The following is a 19,726-nucleotide window of genomic DNA, read 5'->3' as shown; positions in this document are numbered from 1 at the left end:
TGCAATTTATTTTTTTAGGAGTCAAAAATGCTGAAAATAAAAAGAGTTTTGCAGTAAGGGAGGCAGTTTTGGACGAATCTAAAATTCAGCCACTGCAAAACAACTTGTTTTTTGTAGTTTCCCACAAACCAGAATCAAGATTTTACTTTAAAAACACGTAAAACAAGTTGATATTTGACTGCAAACCCTCCTCTCAACTCTTCTGCATCTACACGGAGCTCCTCAGCGTGCACTTGTGATTTAGCAGCGTCTATAAAATGGCCAGAATCACAGTCGGTTTCAAGGAATAACCAGAAACAGAACTAGAATTTGTCTTGGTGTCACTGGTGCAGAAACGTGTCGACATCTTAAAGAGTTCCTGAGCGGCGCTGGCAGCGCAGGAATGGCTCGCATTCGTAACCTGGGTGAAAACAGAGGAGTCAGAAAGGCTAGTGCCTGAGCGGTAATAGCATACAAGTGGTCACGGGTCAAACTGGTGCGAGTGTAAATGTTGGAGCAGTGCAGCGGGCTGTCAGGTGGAACGGAAATGTATGAAGAGCGACAGCAACACCGGCGCGGGAGCTCTCGCTGAGCCACTGGATATCTATTTTACTATCTCACATTGTTGTAAAGCCAAGTGAGAGAGAGAGAGGGAGGGAGGATGGAGGCGGGGGGGAAAAAAATCAGTCCTCGATCTTATTTTCCACACTCCGGCGAGCTACAAGCGGCTCAGTTACACTACACTTGCACCGAACAATCAGTCTGGCAAAGGTTCACAAAACGACGAAATACCTTGTCACTTACTGCCTGACCTGTTCAGCGGAGTGACTCGGAGGAGGGAAGAGGAGAGGAGGAGGCAGGATGGAGAGGAGAGCGGGGAAAATCATAGAATAAAATAATCATGAAGGAGCTCTGCTGTGGCTGACGGATTCCTTTATGTTCTCCTTCTTGTTTGCAAACCAGTGACACGTTTGTGAGGCAGTTTTTCCTTTTTTTATCTCCCCTAAAGTGGCCTTAGAAGTTGGGGAAAAAAATCACACGTATTCTGCATCATCTAGTTTGAACTCTCTCTGATGTTTACACTCACGACTCCAAGACTCCAAGACTCCAAGACTCCAAGAAAGTCTTGTGCATCATTTTCTGCATATTTCCCCAGAATTTGTCCTGACACGTTTGGTATCTTTGGACACTCTGATCTAAAGTTCTGTGGGTTTGAACAATGTTTGGCAGCGCGACGCGGGTTCGTAACGGCTGACCCGCTGGCAGGTCACTGGAGTTTACGAGGTTATGGTGTGTTGAGCGGAGTCTCGTACAGTTAGCGTCAAACGCAACCTGATTTCTTTGGACGCTTGTTTTTTTGAAGCTTGGAGGAGGTGGGCCGAGCTGCAGATGAACTGGTGCACGTAAACCTCCAACAGGGACAGGACGGGTATGTAAAGTTCATGATTTGTCACATAGCGGCTGGAGAAAGTTGGGGCAGCTTTGAGTGAGAGCGATTGTTAAAAAGTGAGGAGGAGGAGGAGGAGGAGGAGGGAGGTTGGGCTTAAGGGGCTGACAGGCAGCTGAGTCCTGCTCACTGGACTTAATCTAAAAGAAAAAGGGCCCAGTTATGATGAAAGGTCGACAGAGTATGTCTCAGCAAATTGGCTTTCCTTTTCTTTTTCTTTTTTTCTGAACCTCGTGCAGCTCCACTGCCATGGAGGCCTAATGACCTACGGCCTGCTGCTTCTACCCTTCCTCCCACCTGTCCAACACCCCCGCCCCCCCCGACGGTTCAAGAACACCAATTTCTGTGAAAACTTGTCCGCGTCTGTGTTTTCTCTGCTAAAGTTGCTCCGAAATCGACGACAAATCAGGTCAACCATGAAACTTTTTGGGCCCTTTCTCCTCGCACTGTGCCCCCGCTGACCACTTGAGACGCAAACTACCTCAAGATAAACAGATAAACAATGCGCGTTAGATGGACAGGTCATCAGGACTTCAGAGAGTTGCGGCCAAGTTGAGAACATGATGGAACAGTTTGGCTGCAGCTCGTTCCAGGCCTGACATTTCTCCAAGGCTGACTGTAATGATGGACAATGACAGGTAATTACAAGGGGGAACGTGCATGAGAGCTGGAGATCAGCAGTATCTGTGATGTTTCTGGAAACTCTGAGCGGGACAAGAGGATGGCGGCCAACATCCAGAGCGCCGCGTTCCGCTCCGGTCGGCGTCCAATAGGAAAAAACCACGCCGCTGCAGTTTTGATGCTGTGTTTTCCCTAAGTTGAACTGAAAAGTTTACAACTGCCGTTCGTGTGCCCGGCGAGGGGCTTGACCCTGAAGGCTGCTGCAGCCAAAACTACAAGGCTGTCAGCGATGGAAAGATTCGTATGCACATACGTCCTCACAGCCTCACGAGGAAGTAAGCCAGCAGCGGAGGATGCACCGACAGCAGCGAAGTCGCGTGTGTGTTTTTACACCTGGATAAACTTCCGCTGCCTAACGACTCACATGTATTTCCTTATTCCTCATCTTGGCGCTCATCGTGCTTTTCCTGACCGTGTTTTATCTGCGTGCGGGGGGAAAGTGTGTGTGTTAACGTGTGATGCCTTTATATATCATTATTTAGTCTTGGGTGTTTATTCTAGCTGTTGCGGGGGCACAGATGAACTCCGAATGCAACGCTAACGAAGACGGAATACCAAACAGCTTCAATATTTTCCAAACAGCTTCACCTGCACGCTGGGAAAGCAGGGATGTTGGGGGTTGGGGGGGGGGTTCGTGTTGCAATCTCTCGTGTTGCACAGACTCCTCGGCGCTCCCCCTTTATAAATTACCTCATCAGTGACTGAAATTAACACTGATTCTTGCAGGCAATTTCTCAATTTCCAATGCTAATTAGCTTTTTCTCTTTACTTTTAAATTCTGTAGCACCTGTTTAGGGGGAAGACATCTTAGGCAGTGCAGGCGCATTTAATCACAATTTTAATTAACCATCCCCGTAGATGTGAAAGAGAAGCAATTATAATGCAGATGAATGATGATTTTTCCACATTAAATTGTTTTGTTTCTTCGTTATGTTGATTGCATAAATACTGGCGCCGTTCAATTTTTATCTACTGTAATTTTGTAATTGTTTTGCAAAAAAAAAAAAAAAAAAAAACAGCAGCAGAAAGGGGTTGGATAGACCGAGTTTGTCTGTTTACAAATTGTTTCATTTAGTTAACCCGTTAATCGCCGCGGCAGCATGGAGAGGATCTGTCAGGAAGCGTCTTGTTTGCTTTCTTTCCCCCAAAACAACTGTCGTCAACCTCCTCGCTTGTCAATCATCCTGATGGTTTCGGGCTCGTTGTTGGGGAAGGGGAGGAATCCCACTCCTCTCCTGACCTTAAGAAACTATTTAACCAAATGAAAGTCACCCCCTCTCTTCCTCAGCCTCCCCTTTAACTACTGAGCATATAGTCGCAAATGAAAGCACAGATGGGTGCTACTGGAATGGACTCATAATCTTTATGTGCTCGTGAAAATATCATTGGGTTCGATGACGACGCTTTCGACTGTGTTTATTGCCCCTTGTTCTCTGAAACTTCGCTTTTATGTTAATGTCAGAGCGACTGTTGCAGTAAAAACAAAAACGCACCGTCGTGGTGCATTTCTCTAAAATGCCGACGCCTTCTTCAGCTGTTAACGGGCGGCGCTTTTCCGTAAAAGCTTACGTTAGCTTACGAGTGCAAGCCTGTTAATTTGGAGATTGAGCGATTGACATCCTGGATGAAAAGTTGTTTTTTTAAGGGTTAATTTTGAAATTTTCACCTCCAAACAAGGTTGGATGACCCGGGAATACTGCTGACAAAGCTAAACTGAGCTTAAAATGTTGTGAAATTAAGTTTCAAGAAGCTCTTTTTGATTTTATTTAAGCGCTTTTCTATCAGGATCATTCATTTCCAGATGAGCGCACCATTCTGGAAACAGTGAAACAGTGTTTTCTCTCCAGAGGAACTATGGAGATGGCTGCAAAGGGGCTGCTACAGGGCAGAAAAAACTCCCAGAATCCTCCTGTGCTCTGTCCTCCGCCCTCAGCCACCCCCAGCAACACTCATTCTCTAATCCCACTGAGCGCTGCTTTCAGTTTGCCCAAAGACCATGCAGGGGAACTCCAACAGACCAGACACACACACACGCACACACACACTTTGCTTCATATCTCTCTCTCTGTCACAGTGACACACACTTAGTGAGCGCTCTGCGGTCTAAAATTGGTGCGGTCATCTTAAACATGAGTGTGGGGGGAGGAGGTTTCACTGAAGTTGTTGGATAAAATGGGATAAATGAATGTTTAAGATAATGTCCTCCATGTGCATCAATATAATAAAAGATTTTGCTGCAGCTTAAGGCCTTGGCTGACATTTTATTTCAAAGATAGCGAGCTGTAAAGTTAGAATTCAGATTTTTTCGCTCTTCCAAAGAGAAATAAAAGTGTGTTTTCAAAATCTGCAGCTTTGTCACTCTGAGTCACTCCCCTACGAGCAAAGCTGCAGTTTTTTATGGATCTATCTTAAATCATCCTGAGGTGCGTCTAAAAGGAAGAAGCTCCTCTTTGAATATTAGTGGCGATTGGCTGGAGGTAAACAGAGCATTAAATCCTGCAAAACTGTGGCAAGGCCAATATGGGCGCGGGACAATGGCTTGGCCCGGCATCTCTGAGCCTTTGTTCTCGGCTTAACAAAACTCTGCCGTCACACCGTTTTACCTCAATGCTGCCCTGTCGAAACGGCCATCAGCCCATCAGAGCACATGCAAAGCTCAGGACGGGCAGGGAGGGAGGGAAATATGAGGGGTGGGGAGAGGTGGGAGGGAAAGGAAAGATTAAGACAGAAGGAGGGAAACAGAGGAGGGTGGCAAAGAAAGTGCCAAGGAGGAAAAAGAGGGAGGATGGGAGCGAAGAGAAGATAAAAGAGAGAAAAGGTGTGAAAGAGAGAAAAAAAGATCCGGAAGTGAAAAGACTTTAAAATCCTCTGAGGACGTCAAAGGGGTGAAAACAGTTGGACTATGTGCTTGTGGACATTCAGACGTGGGAAAGAAATTAATAAAAACACAACAATACTCACACCCTGCCACTCAACCTTAATAAGAATATATGGCGGCTGTGAGGAGGGGTGGGGGGGTGGGGGGGACGCAGCGTTTTGAGCTTTGTGACGTGGCGGCGACAGAACTGGAGCAGCGAGATTCACTAAAAGTTTCATCACAAAGTCCTTATCTGCTTCCCTCCGAGGGCCACGGTGAGGTTCAGGAGGAAGAAAAAAGAAAGAGACGGCACATCTGCGTCTGCTGTGACCTGTCTGTCTGCCAATTATCATGTGTGCGAGCGTGTGTGAAGTGTGTGTGCTGCCTGGGTACATCTGTGTGTGATATATGTAGGGCCGCGTGTGTGTGTGTCTGCAAGAGTGTATGCGCACATTTGGGTCCAAATATGCAAATTTGGACGAGCACATGAAGGCATGTGTTTGTGTGTGACGTCGTGTGTGTGTGCGTGCAGATGTGCACTCGCCTGGCGAACATGTGTGGCGGTTTGTGAGTGTCAGCCATTTTGGCGCGCCCCCTCCAACGTCCGGTGCCCTCTTAAAAAAATTAAAGGCTCGCAGAATAATAGGAGGCCTTCAGGAGAACTTCAAAATAAAACAGACTTTTTTTTCCCAGCTGGTGATTAATATTCATGGAAGTTTCATAATAAAAGACACTTTGGCTGAACATAATCTCCAAAACGCCCCCCGTACTTGTCTTAAATATTCTTCTGGTGAGCAGAAACTTTTCTCTAATCAGAGAAAATGTGGGAATTTGTTTCTGATTTGGCCTCGAAATTGCATCCAAGCAGGCAATAAAAATTCAGCAGTCACATTCCTTATAATATGATTCAGTCAACCTGGACAAAAAAAAGCAAACAGTATCCTCTCCAGTTCCATTAGGGCTGATTTTAAACTGACTTATTAGCACTTAACCCCAAAACTTGACCTTACAATCACCATCTTGGATGTAGTTCAGGCTTCTAGTGGTGCGATTCGCCTCCTCCCTCCCTCTCTCTCCCCTCAACTGTCAGGTTCTGGCCTGCCAATTTCCACTTGAAGCTTGACTGGGCCTGATTTGATGCAAACTACCTCGGGGTGAGGTGGGGAGTGGCGGCGAGGAGGGGGAGGGAGGTGTTAGGGGGCTGAAACTGATGAACAGTTATGTCAAGTCGATTTTGCACCGTTGGGAAAAGGTAACCTCTCCGTCTGGGCAGAGAGGAGGAGATAAAGGTAACACACACACACGCGCACACACACCAAAAAACAGACAAGGTTAGTGGAGGGTGCTGGAGGAGGAAGGTGGGGTGGCAGAGCAGGGTGCACCCACCCTCTGCCGCTTCACCTCACCTCCCTCTGCTTACCACCCTGCGCAGAACGCTAACTGTCAGTGCAAGTACTAATTGCAGATGTGCCAGTCTGCCATCATAATAAAATCAGAGGCAGGGCGGACATTAAGCATGGCTGGCTCATTTGTGAGACTGCTGAAAAGGTAGCATAAATGAATATTTCATTACCTTAATTACTAAGGAATACTCCTTTCCGCCAGTCGTGGAATGAGTGTTGCTGTAACTAATTATGAAAAGTAATAACATTAGGGATACTGTGATTGCCAGTTTATAAGGCGGCGTCTGCTTGCTGTTGAGGTATAAACCATGTTGGGAAACATACGGCAAGGAGCGGAACGCAGGAAGGAAGCGAGGATCAAACCCACACATCTGCAGAAAAAAAAGTGGGGTTTGCAGGGATGAATGGAGCTCTGATTATTCACCCAGGGATGCTTGTGTGTGTTTGAAATTGCAGAGTGGAGGTTTGAACAGGTATGAAGGGGCTAAACTCACTCGGTGCGTAAATGACAGCTTTTTGGCAACACGGGGAGCTCTTTAACGCACCGATTCGGCGAATACAAACAGAGTATGAAAGGACACATGTGCTACCTGGACCGCAAGGTGCAATTTGACGAATCCTTTTACCACGCAGCCCTGAAGAAGCCGCGCTTCCAAAAGGCCAGGCTACAGTAAAGCGCCGCAAGCTGCACATTTGCATCGCTTCGTCATCCGTCAGTCTTTGATGTCAGACACGCAGCTCGATACCTTTGTCCGTTATTCACCTCTGCAGCCCGTGGGCACGTCCCATGCCCGGCTGTAATGTATGACCACTGATAAGGTCATGTGGGGGGGGGGGGGGGGGTGAGAAAAAAGACAGAGTACAAGGTCTGCTTTGATGGACATGCTAATGCCAATACCCCTAAGTAGTAAGAATAACAAAGTGGTGGGGAATTTATCTCAGGAATGCCGGAGCAAGACGGCCAGGCGATAAGGAAGTAGCTTCCCTTGGGTGGGGGAGAAGTAATTAGAGTGGGCTGACTGGTTAGATGACTGACCGGCTGGCTGGTGGGACGGATGGAAGCGGAGGTGGGGGAAACGCAGTGGAGGGCGACAAGAAAAGGCAAAGTTTCAAGGCAGAAAGGTCCAAGAATGAACCGTTAACTGACAGCTGTGATAAGCGGAGTTTGTTAGGATTTTACGAAATCAGAAAATGCAAGAAAAAAGAGAGACACCCTTCACTTAAAGCTGCAGAAGTCTGAAGACCACAGCCAAAATCACTAAGAATATACTAAACATTTAAACCTCAGTGATGTGAAAAACAACCTCAGGCCCACGAGACATACAGCCTCGACCTAAACTAAAGACCAGGCTGAGTCACAAAGCCTAATCTGAGCTCCAGTCTCCATATCTGACCCAATCTCCCATGAGGTTTCTGGGTCAGGAAATACCCATCCAACCCTCTGCAGCCAGGCTTTTGCTCCAGCAGCTCCAATAGGAGTCGGACCCAAATCCAGCCATGAGTCACATCAGTCATCTCCAGGCCAAAAAAAAATGAGCCGTCAAAAGCAAACTCCAGCCACAGCCAGCCAAACCTCAGTTTTATCACTTCATCGTGACGTTAAAAAGTAGATAATGATAATAATTATAGAGCATCAATCCCTGAAGTTCTGCCTCAGGGCCTTGTCCAAACCGAAACCGAATCCTGGATTCTTGCTTTGTCATCCAAACCAAAACTACGACCACAACCTCAAAGATCTCAGCCCTGTCAAACTCCAACCTCAGTCCTCAGCATTTAATTTACTGTCAGGTACTAAACACGCTTCCCCCGAAATCCTTGACCTCCTGCTTGACCACCTTTCCCCAAAACCCAGCCCCGAACTGCAGCCTGAAAGCAGAGAGAGCTCCTCTGGGCTGCAGCTTCAGCGCCTGTTTGTCCTGCGTGTCAGAAAGGCTGAGGACAGGCCTGTCGGTGTGATTATCCCCCCGCTACCTGAGGAGGTGTTTGTTTGACATTCGCGTTTGACAGCAGCGGGACATGAGGCGTTCAGGAGAGGGGGCTCCCTCTCCAGTCAGAACTCATTAACACGTGAATTCACCTCTCAGAGTTTTTAACAGGGGCGACTTTGCTACACATGTCCACCGACTGCACCACAGATGACATTTAAAGGGGAGGATGCGCTCCCCCCCACCCTCCATGTTTCAGCTCTCCTTGACTCACTCTTGCCAAAGGTTAAATGTATGTTTGAATAACAAGAAGACCAGAGCGTAATTTTTGACCATTTCCTCTCTCCCCTGCAACCTCTGGTTAAGAAGGTGCTTGATCAACGGCGAGATGAAAGCGTGGAAGTGAGTGAAATTTGTGCAACCGCAAAATGACCTAATTTCTCCCTAATCTCGCTTGGCAATCGGCTGCAATTAAATTGAGATAACACATCTGAATTTACTTCCACGAGAGACGGGGGGAAACCGGAGCACAAAGCAGACAAGTCCTCGTTAAAAAAAAAAAAGAAAAAAAAAAAAGGTAGCGAGAGGGGTGCACTTAGGTGGCAGAGAAACGGGACACCTCCTGAATAATGAACTGAAGTAAGAGAGCGAGCCCTGATCAAATAGCATGTTCTATTATCCCGAATTAAAGGTAGATGGTGAGCTGCAAAATGTGTCGAGTCGTATGTGGAAAAGGCCTAGATTCCCAGATGTCACCATGCCTTAATCTGGTGATCTGTTATTGATTGTTCCACGCGGCCGTGACCTTGCCAGAAGAGCTCTTCCACCCGACAATCAAACATACATCAAAGAGTGTGTGTGTTTCCCTCAATGTGTGTGTGCGTGCGCACATGTGGCAGCAAGCGGCGCTTGCAGATCAGCAGTGCCGACATCAGAGCAGAAAACTGGAGGCTGCTTTCAACACTTGTTTGCACAAAGGTGTCATCTCTGAAGCAGCCGCCGCAAAGAGAAACAAAACGGGGGGGAAAAATCATTTTAATGGGCAATTGAGGTGATTACTTTTTTTTTCCTCTTTTTCCTCGGAAACGTCATGAAGCTGTGCCCCGTTTTACGCTCGACAGCAGTGATAAGTCCCACACACACATTCACACACTAGCTCGAACCAGCTGTGATGTGTTTCTTCTTGTGATTTAATCTATATCTGCTCATTTGTTGCTCTATTAAGGCTCAATCCTGTTTGTGCTTTAGTGCTTTAAAAAGGCCTCACAGGCGCACTGCAGAGAACATGACAAAAAACACGCAGACAAAAGGTGGAAGGTTACGCTAATTCTTGCAAAAAAAAAAACACAGAAATGTCGACTAACCCGAACTAAAACCATGAAAATCTGCACACTGCAAAAGGCGGACCTGCAAGCAAAGCTCGGATTCAAACTACAGCACAAACTGCATTTAACTGTGTGGTGCAGTTGCCATCCAGGCTCTTGTGCATCCAGACGAGGATGCACATGCACACATATACCATTGTTTGAAAAAAGAAGGTGTTTTTAAAGTTGTTTTTCGCCCCCCTGCCATTTGATTATGAAATCCGAATGTTAGTTTACACCTGCTCAGCAACCTGTCGTCTGTCGCGCCCAGACTCCCTCGCAAATGGGAAAAGTCGACGCGTGGAAAATGTCGAAAATCACAGGCGAGACGCGGCGCAGCAACTGAATAAGTGCAAACAGCAGGACGAGACGGAACGGATGGGCCAAATAAAGACTTTGCATTTTCACTTGAGAAAGACTCAAATGAGGCATGATATTTCAAAATGCATTTTCCTCCTACGTGATGCATAAAACATGTCGGCTCAGGGTAAAGAGTGTACACACGTAAATGAAAAGTCCAAATGCATGCAATTATTTGCCGGACCAGTGAAGTTTCAATTTCTCTGTTTGCCTTTTGTCAAATTCGCGGGGAGTGAAAGGAGAAAACAAGAGGATGAGAGGACGACTCGGGAGGAGGAAAAAACAAGAGAAAACAAGCAAGAAGGCATGAAATAAAGTCAGGGAAGCAGGAGAAAGACATCTGACTGCATTGCAACTTTACTTAGACTAGCGTGACGCATAACAGGCGCACATCACAGCAAATGTGGGGAGCCGATACGACCTGTCAAATCCTGAAAGGAAAAGAAGGGATGGAGGGAGGAGGGTCAGGGCTTGACAGGCAGAACGCCGCCGCCGCCTGAAACACCTTTAAGTCTGTCACCTTTGCTCCATCACTCTCCATCTCTGCCTCTTTCACACCGTCCCGGCTCCTCGACGTCCGAGCGACCTGAGCTGCAGATGACCGAGACGGCCTGCTTTCGCCACGACGCGCCAAAACTGCACTGCTGCACAGCGCAGCCAAATTAGCATAATTTAACTCACAACTTTAACATCTCGAGTGGATACCGCGCTCGCTGTAGTTTCAAGTGGCTAAAAGGCGAGCCTGGTTTTTCTGAGGCAATTCCTTCTGGGGAAGAAGCAGGAGTTCAGCAACAGTTCAGCTGCCATGCAGTAAAAAACCCAAGCCCTCTGCGCTGGCTACATGCGAAACTGCCTCCTTTTTTATGATGCATAAACAAAATGCAAAAGATTAAGGCCAAAAGCATGCAGGGAACGCCACGTTGCTGCCTGTGTCACCGCATTGTTTTGGACGATACATCATTATTGCCGTTTAAACATAAAGGGAAGTCACGGGGGCAGAGTTGGCTCACTATTGGCTGATTCATGCCTCGGTGTTAGTCAGGCAACGGATCCCAGCCACCGCTCTCGCTTTCATCGTTCTTGGCAGTGGCAGTTACTCTGTGTGTGTGTGTGTGTGTGTGTGTGTGTGTGCGTGTGCGCGCATCACCCCAAATCCACTGTAACTTCTTTGCTTTTCCAAACCAACGTGTCCAATCACAAAAATCACAGGAATTCTGAGGAACAACACTCCAAACCGAGAGCAAGCAATGCAGCTTTTGTCAAGGGAGGAGAAGGGGATGCACAAACAGCAAAGAGTTGTCATACAAAGAGTTAACCCCCCTACCCAACACCACCACCTCCGCCCGATTCCTCCAAAGCAGGGGTTAATATCATGGCTGCCTGGTAAGGCATTATCCAGAACCTCTCGGAACAAAAGGCCCCTTTTGCAAACAGACTCCTACTTTCCCCCAGTGTCCAAAGGTGTTTGCTGAAGTAAATCTGCCTAAATCCTGCGCAGCTTGGCCAGGAGGAGGAGGGAGGGAAGGTGTACCGATAATCCTTCTTCTTAACCAAAAAGAAAAAAAAAAGTTCTGGGTGAGGAAAAGAAAGAGAAGGGGAAGAAAGAAAACTGGAATCCATATCACATGATGCCATTTAAAGAGCTGAGGTACCCCCCCACCCCACCCCTCCTCTCCCATCGCCCCATCTTTGCTTAAGATTTGCATACACCCAGCCTGGGAATCGCATGATAAAGATATCCCGCTCCTCATTTTGATGAAGCAACAGACAAACCGTATTGTGTGTGTTTACATAAGGGGACGCCGTTTCCCCCCTCCTTTAATTTATAGCTTCGCAAAATGAGTCGGAGAATTCGGAAAAGGCTCGTTTTGAACACCTGTGAACATAAAAATAAAAGAGCACGACGAGCGTGTGCCGGTCGGTTTATTTTCGGACAAAAGGGGAAGTTTTGGAAGCACCTTGCACGGTGGTGTGGTGTGGGGGGGGGGATAAAGAAAGACACCTGCTCCCAACTCTTATCGCACAATCCGAGGATTTTCTTCTTCTTCTTAAGTTGCCACGAATAGTGTGGGCATGCCATCTCGTAACACTATCTGTCTGTCAGGAGGGGCCTGGGTCCCTGCTAGAGTAGGGAGGCTATAAAAGGCTTGTAACCAGGGGACGACCAACAAACAACCACAAACACCCTAGTTATTTCTCTCCACCACCCACCCACCCTTTTCCGCCTCTCTCCCTATTTTTTCCTCTTCTTTTTTTCCTCCTCTCCTCTCTTGCTCTCCCTTTTTTTCCCTCTCTCTCTCTCGCCCCCCTTTTCATCTCAGGCCCTTTTCTGATGCTGAATGCAAATGTGTAGCCCTGCTGCTGGCGGCGAAAGGGGCTGAATTGTGATTAAGAGGGAGAAGAAGAAGAAGAGGAGCTCCTTTCTTTGTTCTCCCCCCGGGGGATGTTTACCAGGAGAGACACGGCGGATCAGATATGAAAGGCATTCAGGTCAGCATTGATGTGAGCGAAAGTGAAATCGTACCTAAGGCATTCCAAAGACCCGCGGTGTCAGGGGTCTGGGCTCGCGGTGCCTCTGCAAGTGTGTGTTCTCTGGCCGCCAGGCGAAAAATATCTTCACACAAGCAGGGCGGTCGACGGAGGAAGAGTGAAAAAAAAAAAAAAAAAAAAGGAATAATAAAAAAAAAAAGGAGAAAATGTGTCAAAAATGTTTTTTGGCTATTTTTTGGGGAAGAGGAGGAGGGATGGATGAAAGTTTTCTGTCCAGTGTCCAGGATGGAGTTGAGATGATCATTAGTTTTTTTTTTTTTTTTTTTTTGGTGTGTGTGTGTGTGTGTTGGGGTGGAAAGGGGGGTGTACAGCCACAAGCTATGCTATTTGCTTTTATCTGCCTTATCAAAGCAAAAAAAAAAAAAAAAAAAAAAAAAACTGTGCATGTGTGTTGCTGTTGTGTGCGTGCGTGTGTGTGTGGAGCTGCTGTTGCTGAGCTACATTCCTGATTTAATTCCTTGTGGGAAGCTCATATTAGAGGATTTGTTGAATAACATATCAGCTTGAAAGCCGAAGATATCACACTGCGACGACTGTATCTCCGTCTCGCTGTGACACGCACACACGCACAATAAAATAAAATAAAATCATGTGAATTACAGTAGCTGTAAATACTCCGGGCCTTTTGACAAACTGATCCCGTGAAGAAAATATTTCCCTTCCCTTTCAAAAATGACACTGTTACCCAAAGGGAACATCCTCTCGCTCCTGTATACCAACGCTATGCTCCAGATCACAATGATCTCGTAAGGGAAGTCCATTCATTTTTATGTGCTTGGCTATATACACTTGACTCACACACTTTGAGCAGATGGATATATTTAGCTCGTGACGACTGCAGCCGAGGGAGAGGGAGGGAAAAAAAAAAAATCAAGTGATGCAAAAAAGCTACCGGAAAATAATAAGGCCTCACGCAGCACGCCAAAGTGCAGTGTGTAGCTGTGACAAGACAAATATGCCTCCTTATTAGCCTGCGTTGAGGGAAACCTGCTAGCCGTTTTACATGGGGTAATTGGAATGTGTCTATTTTGATTCAACCACGAGGCCGACGTTATAAAAATACTCCAGTGAGCTTCATCCCCGGCTATCTGTGCACCACGACACTCTGAGCACAACAGGCCCCCCTGCTGCAGCCCGATTCCTGCAGTATCTCACAGTAATTATTTCACTCGCTTAAACAAAATAATCCCTTATTTCCCTCAACATGAACGCACTGCACAACACTTTCCTCCTCCTGCAGGGAAAAATCAGGAGTGTGAGGTGTCTTGCTTTGGCTACCCCACACAATCGCCAACCCGTATGGGAATGACAGCAGTGAATGGCGCGGTGGACAACCCCCCGCCACTATTGACGGTATAAACATGTAAATGAAACACATTACCAGTGACAATCAATTGTCCGCGAGCGCCCCGCGAAACCTGCCCTCCTCCTCCCCTCTTTCTCTCCCGTCTTACCCCCTTTCCTCAGTGACGATGGCAAAAAGCTGCCCCTACCTTGAGGAGGGAGAATCTGGGAGGAGGGAGGGAGAGAAGGAGGGAGGTCGGTGGACGGGACATGGCAGGGAAGAGGAGGGGGACGAGAGAAGAAGGCGAGGAAGAAGAGGAAGAAAGAAAACACCTTGTCTCACCCCCCCTTCCTGGTTTCTACTGCAGGAGCACAACTTTAAAAAAGCAGAGGAGTAATAGAGATGGACAAATTGTTTAGACTGGCAGAAATCTGGCATTGTCTGGGTCTGAAAGCAAGGCTATCCCCCCTCCCACACACATGCACACACACACCCTTTTCCCTATTTTCCCTCCACCTTCAGCGTGAATCTGTGATAATAACCACAATCAGACTATTATATCAAACTCCAGCAGCTACAGAGAGACTTTCTGCTCCTTCTTTTGCTGCTGCTGCTGCTTCAGATTATGTAATCAGTGCGTTTCCGAGGGTATCTCCCGACACCCAAATGTCATCCGGGGTACGGAGAAAAATCCCAAAAAACGCCTCAAAAACCAGGCGACGCCGAATCGAGCCTTTTCCCAAAAACACTCAAAGAAAAGCGACGCAACATCTGCATTTCATCTTTCATCAGAAATCAAAAACAACACGATCACAAAGCAGAAAACATTTTTTCCCCTTTTCATATAAAAAGGCCTGTTTTTGATGCTCACGCCGGTTGAGTAATAGGAAAATAAGGACAGGTGTGCGAGCGCTTTTCTGTTGGGCGCTCACAGCTGGATGTGACAAGCAACACCTGGCGAGGGCCAAACTCTCAAACACTTCACGCTGCCGAGATCAAGTTTCACACCAGGAGAGGACGGAGGGCTTTTTGTAGCGGTTTAACAGCGGGGAACAGGATGAGAGAGGAGAAAAGAGAATGCAATTTCTCAGGTTTTGTTGCTTTTAAATATTGCTGCCATTTGAGAGCGCATCAGCTGTAAGACAGAGGCTTCACAGCGGCGTGCAGCAGGCTCGGACGAGGAGGGGATAAGTCATGAACTGTGGTTAAATACCACATGACAGGCTGGGCAGTGAGTGAGTAAAGCGACTGTAGCACCTCCAACCCTGAAGGCCAACAGTCATCTGGATGAGAATGTCATTGGTTAGACGACTTAGTGAGCAAATGCCTCATTAATACTAATTGGCAAGAATGCTGAAATGCCTCTTCCATTTTGAAAAAAAATAATAATCCCAACAATCCCAGCTATTCTGTCAGCGAGGGGAAAATTATATCAGACGGAAATATGACAACATTCAAGTGCTGAATTTAAATTTTTTTTGAGACAAAAATAATTACAGGTGGCACGCAAATTATAATTTACATCAAAACATGGCTGCTCAAACGCCACCACCATGTGAAATTAGCTCAGGGAAATTAGCTGTGATTGTTCATGTTTCACGTTTGTGTATATTCATCTGATTTGTTCGTTAAGGGGTGAAAGAGGGGGTGCATCCTCCATCTGGTTAAAAAAAAAAGGAGGAAAAAGACGTGTGTGCGCTGCATTTTTTGGTGCATTCGAGGCGTCTCTTTTTTAGTTCCTGGTGGAGGAGTCTGTCCTGCCGGCCGTCACACGCTTCGCCCTGCCCTGCCATCCCTCCACAGAGCCAGGCAGGAAGAGGACAGAGAGACAGGCAGCGAGACAGGGAGAGGAGAGGAGAGTGGCCAAGCCTCAATAAGCCTCTGCATTCCCAGGGGGGAGGACAGGGGGTGAGGAGGGGAGGGGAGGGGATCATCAGACAGAGCTGGCTGTTATGGACAAAAAAAGAAAAAAAGGGGGGGGGGGGCTTGCGTTTCATTTAAAAACTATTATTTTTTTATTTTATTTTATTTTTTTAAATGTATGTTCTCCAGGATGGGAGAGGCGACGTTTTCATAAGAGGTAAAAATATTCTTTACACACTCTGCCAAAGCTGGCCGTCTCTTGTCAGGTTTAAGGGTGTGAAAAATTATATTCGCTTTGCTGATATTATTTCATAAAATGCTGCATTTGACTGGTTTCTCCCTCTCACTCCCCCCTTTACGAAACAGGTGGCCACAGCTAAACAGGCTGTCATATCTCTAAATGTGTGTGATTATTCTATTTTTCTTTTAAGCATGAACAGTACAAATGTACATATACATATATATATTGGAAATCTCCAGCTCCACTGTTATGCTCCTGTGCTATTTAATGTGGAACAAAATGCTTGTCTGCCATCGATTGGGTGAAATCAATAAATGAAATCTGATCTAGATAAATAACCTGTGGGGGCAGAGATTTAAAAACTGTTGTGGAGAAAGCAAATAAAAGCCTCATCTGAGCAGCTGAATCACAGCCTCGATATTTCACACACACACACACACACACACACACACTCACACACACGCACGCACACACACACGCACGCACGCACACACACACTGCTTCAGCTCGCCAGTGTGTTTGGAGCCTATATGGAATAATCAGGAATAACGGGGCCAGGAAATGTCACTGCAGATTTGCCTCTTGTGGGAAACTGTGCAGTCAAATGGAGAAAGAAAACCAACAAATCTCCACCTCCAGCGCTCCAGCCCAGACCCAATTAATGTCCAGCATTTATCGGACATGTCATCCGATTTATATACGATGCATCCACCACAATAAACTTCACCGTAAAGGTAAACAAAAAGGTTTAAAAACTGCAGTACAGCCAAATGCCATCTCCTGTGAATTATTTCACCACTCGGCTTGTCCCGGAAAACAGCCTCAACGTGGGGGTAAATCACTTGAAAATGTCTTGTGTGAGGTGATGTAAAGGCCTATAGGAAGACAAAAACATCACGGCTAACGCATGCCAGCGCGTGGATTAAAGCAAATCACAACTCAAGTCACAAGATTGGACTTTTCCACCGAGCAGCGTGAGTCTGCCCCAGCCGGCGATGGTCTGAGTGACCGCTACACAGTCCCCCATGGCGGATTTTGTCCCGGCGAGAAACGAGCCGGCACCGCTACGCTCCAACTTTCCTCCATCCACAAGTTTCCAACTAACCTCTCTGCAGCCTTCCCCGAATAATCCCCTGTAAACACACATTTTAAAACCGCTATTTTTTCATCAATCCAAAGGCTCAAGTGGGGCTGCAGCACGGACGCATTTACGCACAGTTTCTCTCCGGGAAAGCGGTCCCTTTATCCCTGCGTAAAAGGGGAAGGCAGAAATGCGCACCAGCCGCGGACCCTCACACACCCCTGAACCGCAGTGGAAACCTTCAAACCGGGATTACATCCACAGATATCCCCCCCCGACTGCTTGGTTTGTCTCCCCCGTGATTTTCTTACCGTTTTTCCGTCTCGGGTTGGCTTGTTTTCGCCTCTTACACCTCGGGCCATCCGCCATGATCTCTTGCTTCATTGATAAGTGTGTGTGGGATCAGATGGCAGCTCGCATGGACTCGATTCCTTGATTTCAGCTTGATATCTGACGGGAAACACACACGCACGCACACACACAAACACACACACATACACACACACACACACACACACACACACACACACACACACACACACACACACACACACAGCAGCACCAACAATATTAGCGTGGGGATCCACTTGCGCCGGACGCGCGACAAGAAACTGCAAATGTAAGTTGGATGGAGGGACAGATTGGAAAAAAGAGAAAAGAGCCGTGGGTGAAAGTATGAGAAGGCGCGGTGAGGGAGCCGCGTCCATCTAATTTTGATTTTCAGCTGATCGGCTCTCAGCTTTGTGGCACTAAGTGCAAACAGCAGCAGGAGGAAGGGAATTATAATTTCTCTTAATGGGAAACCCACAATTCATTTCACAAATGAGGACGAAAAACATTCTACTTACTGTTAATTCATTCAGAAAAGTTTCACAATCCGCTGCGTATTTTTCTCCACTTTTCAGAAAAATAAACCACTTACTTATTTTAATTAAAACTGTCAGAGTTTATTCACGTTTTGCGCCTTCAGTCCGGCTTTGGCACAGAAGGCGAAACAGGCTAATAAATCAAATTTCTGCCCAATTTTAGGTTCAAATCCAGAGCCTCCACGTCCTAGACGGCAACAGCGAGAATGAGCCCCAGCCTGGACTGAGCCCTCACTGTGTGGTCTGATTAAAAGTCACCTAACTTCAATAAACACTTGGGTTCGCCTGAGAAAATTGCACTTCTAGGTTTAATAAACTTCATCCAAAGCCTCTTGTCAGCAGCTAAGAAATAACAGCTGGAGAATAATTGTCAGAATGCGCCCAATGACTCCGGATCACAAGAAAAATCTTTAAGGCACAAATCGCGCATAAACAAAAGCGATAAGATTCAAATCGCCTGTGTAGGATGTTCGGTTCGCCAGTTAATTTATCAGCGCAGAGACCGTTAGGAGGATAAGTGAATATTGACAAGAGCTTTTGTTTGTCGTGGGCACACAAGCAGACACTAATATAACGCAAACTGAAGGGACTCAGAGGGAAAACGGGACGCATATCGCCTTTTCTCTCCCAAAGACAGCAGCGCCAAACGCCCCCGAAAAAAGCCCATTTTCCGCGGCTCTCGGGGAGCTGCGGGACGCCTCTACAGCGCGGAGGTAAAAAAAAAGGAAAAAAAAATCAAAACAAACGCACCTATTTCCACCTGTGCAGGTAAGACGAAGTTGAGCTCCAACTCCGGCGCGGGCACGCGGAAGTTTATTGTCCAATCTTTTTGGGAAAAATGCTGGAAATGAAAAGTGAGGAGGCACATACCTGTTTTCAGTGGGTGGAAAGAGGTGTCTCGTGGATAGTAGTTGCGCGGAAGGATGATACCGGAGCGCGTCGGTGAGCGGATCCTTTTCCACCGGTGATAATAAAGCCTTAGAAATAAAGCCTTAGAAATAGTTGGGAGGAGGGAGGGACCGCTATTCCTGCTAGGGCAGGTTTACAACTGATGTCTTACACCCACTCCAGGAAACAAACCTGGGAAGGGACTGACGTGTTACGCCTCTTCTAATGACATTTTTTTTCTTTCCACCTCCTTTTCTTTGCCGTGTAACACAGAGGAGAAGCCCCCTGAAACGCACGCCACCTATCTTCACGGGAGGGGATAATTGAGGAGAGCCAAACGTGAGCATCTTCTGGGTTGAACGTGAAGTTTTTTTTCCTCCCTCTCTCCCCCCTCTTTCCCTCACTCTCCTCTCTCTTTCTCCATCTCTTCTCTTTTGAGTGAAACCAACTATGTCGGGCTTCGACGCGGAGCAAAGAACAAGCGACAGTGTGTGTGTGTGTGTGTGTGTATGTGTGTGTATGTGTGTGTGTTTTCTCCCCTTTCTTCGCCTGAATGTGTGTGTGTTAGTGTAGAAGGGGGGAGAAACTTGGAGCGCGTCCACGCCGGCCGCAATCATGTAAGGATTTTTTTCTTTATTTCTATTTCCACTCCGTTTAATTTGCAGAAATGGCAGCGCTGATACGGCGGGATGCAGGAGTTGGGGTGGGGAGGCTTTTCCACATATTCTTCATTATTGTAATTGGCTGCGACTGCAAAAGGTTTGGGGATGTTGGGCTTTTATCTACGCTGCAAAAAATGTCCGTGCATGGGGACGTTGTTATTTAGTGTAAAACATTGGGGTTTTTTGTTTTGTTTGGCGCCATGCGTGCGGGTCGCTCCACTTGTTTCCATTAGAAGTGGACGCTTTCTTGCGTTGAGCGTCAGGTCAGGGCTTT

The 19,726-nt window shown here is 46.9% G+C and overlaps 1 protein-coding gene across 4 annotated transcripts in view; it reads right to left on the bottom strand.

Annotated features, from left to right (window-relative positions):
- The window catches only part of LOC139327770 (zinc finger E-box-binding homeobox 2-like), an 86,578-nt gene extending 67,254 nt beyond the window's left edge, over positions 1-19,324 (bottom strand). For 2 of the 4 annotated variants that reach the window (XM_070957728.1, XM_070957726.1), the window contains exons 1-2: positions 18,773-19,324; positions 17,350-17,486 (exon numbers count right to left, since the gene is read on the bottom strand). In XM_070957728.1, coding sequence (XP_070813829.1) covers positions 17,350-17,420 — 71 coding nt within the window. In that variant the 5' untranslated portion in view covers positions 17,421-17,486; positions 18,773-19,324. Of the gene's footprint in view, positions 1-17,347; positions 17,487-18,772 lie in introns of all 4 variants that reach the window. The other 2 variants (XM_070957727.1, XM_070957729.1) reach the window with 2 other exon arrangements.
- Positions 19,325-19,726: the final 402 nt, after the last annotated feature.

The sequence above is a fragment of the Chaetodon trifascialis genome, chromosome 24 (assembly GCF_039877785.1).
Source record: "Chaetodon trifascialis isolate fChaTrf1 chromosome 24, fChaTrf1.hap1, whole genome shotgun sequence".
Classification (NCBI taxonomy): Eukaryota; Metazoa; Chordata; class Actinopteri; order Chaetodontiformes; family Chaetodontidae; genus Chaetodon; species Chaetodon trifascialis.
The sequence above is the reverse complement of the archived record's forward strand: the minus strand, read 5'-3'. Positions and strand labels throughout refer to the sequence as shown.